The sequence below is a fragment of the Acanthamoeba castellanii genome (genome assembly GCF_000313135.1).
Source record: "Acanthamoeba castellanii str. Neff unplaced genomic scaffold scf7180000084699, whole genome shotgun sequence".
NCBI classification, from domain to species: Eukaryota; Discosea; order Longamoebia; family Acanthamoebidae; genus Acanthamoeba; species Acanthamoeba castellanii.
The window spans coordinates 1,520-8,519 of record NW_004457346.1 but is presented as its reverse complement, the minus strand read 5'-3'; the positions used below and the strand labels follow the sequence as shown (position 1 = coordinate 8,519).

At 54.8% G+C, this 7,000-nt stretch overlaps 3 protein-coding genes across 3 annotated transcripts; all 3 read left to right on the top strand.

The window, feature by feature from the left end:
- Positions 1-288: 288 nt before the first annotated feature.
- ACA1_131170 (integrase core domain containing protein) lies at positions 289-1,524 on the top strand (the record flags this gene model as incomplete). Its single annotated transcript, XM_004336101.1, has 1 exon — positions 289-1,524. One exon carries the CDS (start codon positions 289-291, stop codon positions 1,522-1,524), a length of 1,236 nt encoding a protein of 411 aa, XP_004336149.1.
- A 480-nt stretch (positions 1,525-2,004) lies between these two features.
- Positions 2,005-3,477, top strand: ACA1_131160 (uncharacterized protein; the record flags this gene model as incomplete). Its single annotated transcript, XM_004336100.1, has 1 exon — positions 2,005-3,477. One exon carries the CDS (start codon positions 2,005-2,007, stop codon positions 3,475-3,477), a length of 1,473 nt encoding a protein of 490 aa, XP_004336148.1.
- A 1,407-nt stretch (positions 3,478-4,884) lies between these two features.
- Positions 4,885-6,264, top strand: ACA1_131150 (Retrovirusrelated Pol polyprotein from transposon TNT 1-94, putative; the record flags this gene model as incomplete). The annotated part of the gene is made up of 2 exons (XM_004336099.1): positions 4,885-5,229; positions 5,272-6,264. The coding sequence occupies 2 exons, from the start codon at positions 4,885-4,887 to the stop codon at positions 6,262-6,264; spliced, it is 1,338 nt and encodes a 445-aa protein (XP_004336147.1).
- Between the last annotated feature and the right edge of the window lie 736 nt (positions 6,265-7,000).

The following is a 7,000-nucleotide window of genomic DNA, read 5'->3' as shown; positions in this document are numbered from 1 at the left end:
AAGGGGGTGAAGGAAATGCCCGAATTGACAAACCTTCTCTTGTGGAGACCGACGTACAGGTCCCACAGGTTGAAGGTCGTGCTGATGGGGTGGACACCACTGGTGACAACCAGTGCACCCATCTGGACACACAACCTACAATGCTGAGCGATGATGTTGAGCAGCCGGTGGTGGGTACTGATCACACCCTCTGTCAACCGCTCACTTCTTCTTCGGCACCCCAGATTTCAGATCAGAGGGCCGACGCCGCTGTTGCCGCGTCAGCGTTGGCTACGCCAAAATCCGACAATGAGCTACTTCAGCGTATCGCCCACGGGCAGAAGAACGATGATTTCCTTCGGGACGTACTCCTCTATCTGCATGATGAAACCCTCCCCGACAATGCTGCACGCGCGCGGCGCATTGCAACAGAGGTGGCGCAGTGCTTTGTTCGTGATGGCGTGTTGTATCGGTCTTGGTGGCCACAACGTGCAGAGGTCGCCTCCCGCACCCGTGTACAACTGGCGGTCCCTGCAGAAATGCGGGAGGCCGTCATGTTCGCACACCACGATGACATCCTGGCATCTGGGGGTCAACCGAACCATTGACGCTCTGCGGCGTCTCTACTGGTGGCCCGGTATGTACCCTGACATCGAGAAATGGGTGTTGGAGTGCGTGACATGTCAGGCGCGCAAGAATCCCGCAGAGCGGAAGAAAGGGCTGATGATGCCAATGCCGACAGTGAGCCGGCCATTCCAGCGAGTGGGTATGGACCTCATCACATCGTTTCCCCTCTCTGCACGTGGCAACAAATACCTCCTCATCTTCATGGACTATCTGACAAAATGGCCTGAAGCGGTCGCTTTGCCCAATAAGAAAGCCGACACTGTGGCCCGCGCGTTTGTCGAACATGTTGTGTGTCGGCATGGCGCGCCAGAGTCGCTGCTGTCTGACCGGGGGAAAGAATTCATGAATCGCGTACTCAAAGAAGTGAACGCTCTGCTCAAAATTTCGAAGTTGAACACGTCGCCATACCACCCCCAAACGGATGGCATGGTGGAACGCTTCAACTCCACAATCGAGAACATGCTCTCAAAGTTTGTCTCTGACGACCAGAAAGATTGGGACGTCCTGGTACCTTATGTGTTGTTTGCTTATCGCAGTACAACTCATGAGGTGACTGGAGAGTCGCCTTTCTTCCTCATGTACGGGCGCGAGCCGTACTTTCCCTTGGACATCACTCTTAGCCTACAGGTCAACGATGATATGCGCTCCGTTCGCGTATACCGACATGAGTTGGTGACACGGCTGATTCAAGCACACCGAGTGGCTTCAGAACGAATGAAGGAGGCCGGCGAACGCAGCAAGAAACGGTATGATACCACGCGAATGGATCACACTTACCTTGTGGCGGATTTGGTGTGGATGTTTATGTTCGGACTCGAACCGGCGACGTCCTGTCAGACCTGTCCAGTTGGTCAAGTCGCTCACGTTGAACAACGGTCAACTCCGAACTCCCTCCTGTTGCTCAAAGACCTGAGCTGACCGACCAATTAGAACGGACCATAGAACCCTTTAAAAGAACACTGCGTTCTTCTGTTTATTTCATCCCTTCTTTCTCTCTTCTCAAATACATCTCTTCTACCACTACGCCACTACACATAATCCTGCTCCAACAGGTTATGGGCCCACGCTCACCAGCGTTTTAAACCACCCTACCACTTGTTTTACGCCCATCGGTCGCAACGATCCGCGTAACGACTACACGCGCCCACACGCCCATCGACTACCACTTGAACTGCGTGACCGCGCCACCCTACCCGCGCCCACACGCCCATCAACACCGTCGAACTGCGTGACCGCACCACATCTACGCTCGCCCACACGCCCATCGACCTTGTCGAACCATGTGACCGCCAGCAAGAGCGCCCACACGACGTCAAGTGACACGACCTCATGACCACACTTCTCCCCATTTTCAAGTCACTTCATGTCTCACCTGTCCACTGACCCACAAAGACCAAGATGAAGAAGGCTCACAAGGGGATACCACTACTCCATGGCACCAGCGACTACCAAAGGTGGCACTTGAAAGTGATCGCACACCTCAAGTCACTGGGCCTCAAGGACCACGCGACAGGGCTAACTGTCATGTCCAAGAAGCTACACCAGAGTGAGATGGACCTCTCACTGGCAATCCAACACCTTGAGCACAAGAAGCACATCCAACAGACGCTTGGCACAATCAAGAAGCTGGTTGATGACAACCTCCTTCCATTGATCAAGGGTGCCACCACCACAAAAGCTGCGCTTGACATCCTTGAAGCACAGCTTGTAGCAAAGAACACGGCACAGTTCATCACCACCATCTGCAAGCTCTTCTCACTCAAGAAGAAGCCTGAGCAGAGCGTCGCCGTGTACTTCGCCAAGCTTGACAGGCTCATCACGCTCACGGTAGCTGACGCCACTGAGGACATCAAGCACTGTGTCGCCCTCCCAGATCCCAACACGCTCATGGTCGGACAGCTGTCACTGTTCACGATCACATACTCGAACGACCTCCTCTGTCGCTACATCATGAAGCACGCCACCGCCATCGCCCTGGCTGGGCTGCCGGAGGAGTATGAGATGGCCAGGGCCATCATTGGAGACTGGCCAGAGTTTGACACGAACTGCGCACACGCCAAGATCAGCAAGCGTGAAGTGGAAATCGCCCGCGCTGACAGTCCCAGCAGCCACAGAGGCAGCGACAAGCTGCTCTACGCCAAGGCCCAGGACACTTGCGGCCCTCACCGTGGAACCGCACACCATGGCCAACGGCAGAACGGCGACACTCACTGGTCTTGTCACCCCGGCGGCCGCCCAGCATCAGCAACAAGCAGTGATAGCTGGTCACTGAAGCCGTCGTTCCAGAAGCGCAATCGCCCTCTCTGCAACTACTGTCACAGGCCAGGACACTTGCGCGCAGTCTGCCGTCGCCAACTGGCTGACACCGAGCAAGCCAATGTTGCCCACGAAGTCGAGGCGGTCGAGCCCGCCAATCTGGCTGACACAGTGGCACTGGTGGTCGCTGAGACTGAGCTCGCGCTCGTCTCCGCTGATCCGCACGTCACACTGTGGTACCTAGACTCCGGTGCGACATTGCACATGGCTGCCAACCATGACTGGTTCCATGATTATGAGCAACTGTTGAGCCACCCCGTCGCGCTCAGTGACGATCGCACAATCCATGCCGCTGGACGTGGCATCATTGAGGCCAGCGTTGATGTTGCAGGTCAGCGACAGAGGATCCAGCTCCATGACGTGCTCCATGTGCCTAACCTGGTGTGCAACCTTCTGTCCATGTCCCAATTCGCCTCCGCCAGGCTCACCATCAAGATCTCAGCCCAGGGGTGCAAGGTGTTCTCCAGGCGCAATCGCCAGACAGTGCTTCGCCCAGTCAACCTGGGGCGCATGCTGGTGGCCTCCCTGCGCATTGACATGGCCCCCAGTGAGTGAGCGCTGACAGTCAAGGCGCCGCCAGTTGACATGGAGTTGCTCCATCGTTGGCTAGGGCACATCAGTGAATGGCGCGTCCGCGTGTCAACTGGCGTGGCTGAGATTGTCATGCGTGGAGACAGTGTCAAGCAGTGCGAAGTGTGCATCCACGCGAAGCAAACACAGGCACCCATTGGTGCTGGTCCAACTCAGTGCGCCAAAACTGTCATGGAGCTTGTACACTCCGATCTCTGCGGGCCACTTGCTGAAATGCCAGGCGGCCATTGCTACTTTGTGTTGTTCATTGACAACTATATGAGGTACACACGAGTGTACCTCATCAGGGCCAAGACCAGCCTCATGTTGGCGTTCAACAACTACCTCCAAGCCGCGCCCAGTGGACGCAAGTGTCAGTACCTGCGCTCTGACCAAGGCAGCGAGTACATGGGGCGCAAGTTCCAGGACCTCCTATGCATGAACAGCGTCACCCATGTCCCTGTCTCATCACATGCGCCCAAACTCAATGGAGTCGCTGAGCGGTTCAACCACATGGCGCTCACCATGGTTCGAGCCTACCTCGCTGAGTCCAGCATCAAGGAGGAGCTCTGGGGTGAGGCCCTCTACATGGCTGTCCATGTGCTCAACCGCATGTGCGACGCCACGACTGTGCAGACACTGTTTGAGCACTGGTTTGGCAAGCCAGCCACACTTGTGCATGTACATGTGTTCGGCTGCTGAGCTTTCACCCTTGACCACCATGACAAGTGCTCCAAGCTGGGCAGCCAAGCCCGCGTGGCCATGTATCTTGGCCCAGCAAGTGAGCACAACCACACCCACCGGCTCCTCCTTGATGACACTGAGAAGGTGATCATCACACACAACATTATATTTCAAGAGTGAGTCATGCCTGCCAAGCGCGTGGCGACCCCGCCCAGCTTGGAGACCATCAACAACAGTGAGCAGCACATCAAGCCACCCAACGTCCACCTGTACAAGGTGCCACCCACCACGAAGGGCATCCAAGCTGCCAAGAAGACAGGCCGTGGCCACATCGATCTCCATGACGGTGTGATCGGTGCCAACCATGTCAACTTAGCACAGCAAGACAACACAGTTGACACTGATCACACCCGCATGACCAGGCAACGTTTCAACACCCTGCATGAGCTCTCCCATCTGGGAGATCCTCCTGATGACGTCAACATGCCAGATCTCTATGATCCCAATCTCCACCATGCACTCACCATGGACTTGAGGGGCAACACTGAGATCAACCCCGCTCCAAATGCACCCTGTCAATCACAACAGACACACACACCCAACATGCATCTTCAGGAGCTCACCTCCATCACCAGCAAAGCCCCCAAGACACCAAACAGTTACAAAGACACACTCACCTCGCCCAATGCCACTTGTTGGCAGAAGGCAATGCAGGAGGAATTCAAAGCACTCATGCACAATGGGACCTACGTCCTGGTCCCACTTCCACAGGGGCGCAAGCCCATCAGCACCCAATGGCTGTACAAGGTCAAACTACACACCAACAGCTTGATTGACTGCTACAAGGCCAGGTGGGTAGCCAAGGGCTTCACCCAACGCTTCAGCATCAACTACAACAGCACCTTCTCTCCTGTCATATGGATTGAGAACCTCTGGTTGCTACTTGCCTTTGTGAATGCATGCAACCTTGAGATCCACCAGGTCGATGTTGACATGGCGTTTCTCCACGCCAAGCTCACTGAGGAGATTTACATCTCCCAGCCTGAGGGGTTTGTTAACAAGCAATGACCCCACCACGTTGGATGACTGCTGAAGAGCCTCTATGGGCTTAAGCAGGCGCCACTTGAGTGGAACTGCACCATCGACGCCCATCTGTGCAAGTCCCACTTTGAACCCACTGACTTGGACCCGTGCATCTACATTCGTCAAGGCCACCACTTGGCCATCGTCGCACTCTATGTCAACGACTGCACCATCATCACTCACAAGTCCAAGCTCAGGGGCGTCAAGCAGATCATCGCTGACAGCTTCCTGATCAAGGACCTCAGAGAAGCAACCTCCATCCTAGGGATCAAGATCCAGTGTGATCAATCACTTGGCAAGCTCTACATCCAACAGCGCGGCAAGATCAACAACATCCTCACCACCTTTGGACTCACCAACAGCAAGCCAGTCTCCACGCTGATGCTGCCAAACCTACAGCTGCCAGTCAACACCAAGCAACACGACACCTTCAAATACCACAGTGCCATTGGCATGCTGTTGTATCTGGCACACGCCTCACGACCAGACATTCTCTTCCCCATTGCATACCTCAGCCACTTTGCCAACAACTTCAGCCCCAAACACGTCACCACTGTCAAGTGCATCATGCACTACCTCGCTGGCACAGCCAACCTGGCGATCTGCTACTCATGTGACCTCTACAACGACAGGGATGTTGCAACCCATGTACCTATCAGGTACTGTGACGCCAACTGGGGCAACATTGAAGTCAACCGCCAATCGGTCTCTGGCGTTGTCTTCATCTTCTGCAGAGGCGCCATCTCATGGAGCGTCAAGACGCAGAAATGCATCGCGCTCTCCTCCACCGAAGCCGAGCTCAACGCCATCTCCGAGGCAACGCGCCAGGCACTCTACGTGTGCAAGCATCTGCCGGCCCTTGGAGTTGACACCCAACAACCACTCTCTCTCTTCAATGACAACCAGAGCGCACTGGCCATCATTGACATCTTGTCCAGCACCTACCACGGCCACATGAAACATTACGACATCAAACTCACGCACCTGCGCGACACGACCAGTTGAGGTCAAGTCCGCTACAGCTACTGCCTGACTGATGACATGCCCGCTGACGTTCTCACCAAGGCACTTGGCTGCGTCAAGCTCATTCACCACCGCCAACGCATGGGGCTGATCGAGTGACCCGCCACGTGAGGGGCATGTTCAGACTTGAACTGGCAACGTCCTGTCAGACCTGTCCAGTCGGTCAAGTCGCTCACATTGAACAACGGTCAACTCCAAACTCCCTCCCATTGCTCAAAGACCTGAGCTGACCAACCAATTAGAACAGACCATAGAACCCTTTAAAAGAACACTGCGTTCTTCTGTTTATTTCATCCCTTCTTTCTCTCTTCTCAAATACATCTCTTCTACCACTACGCCACTACACATAATCCTGCTCCAACAGTTTACTCCCAAGGTACTGAAGGGGCAAGCAAAGAAGCTCAAGCTGCAATGGCACGGTCCATACCACATCCTTGAGGTTCGGAGTCCACTCGTCTACGTGCTCCAACACCAACAGAACCCGAAGGATGTCCAAATCACCCATATCTCTCATTTGAAGCCACATCGTGGTGGTGATACTATTGATGAGGTGAATGAGATGCTCAAATACACTTACCCCCAAGTGGAAGAAGTGATTGACCTGCAGGAAACAACTACAGAGGCTGAGCAGAAGGAGATTGAGGCGGTCCTCGCACATCAACGCACAGAGAAGAACAAGTTCGAGTTCCACGTCCACTACCGGGGATTCACAACACAA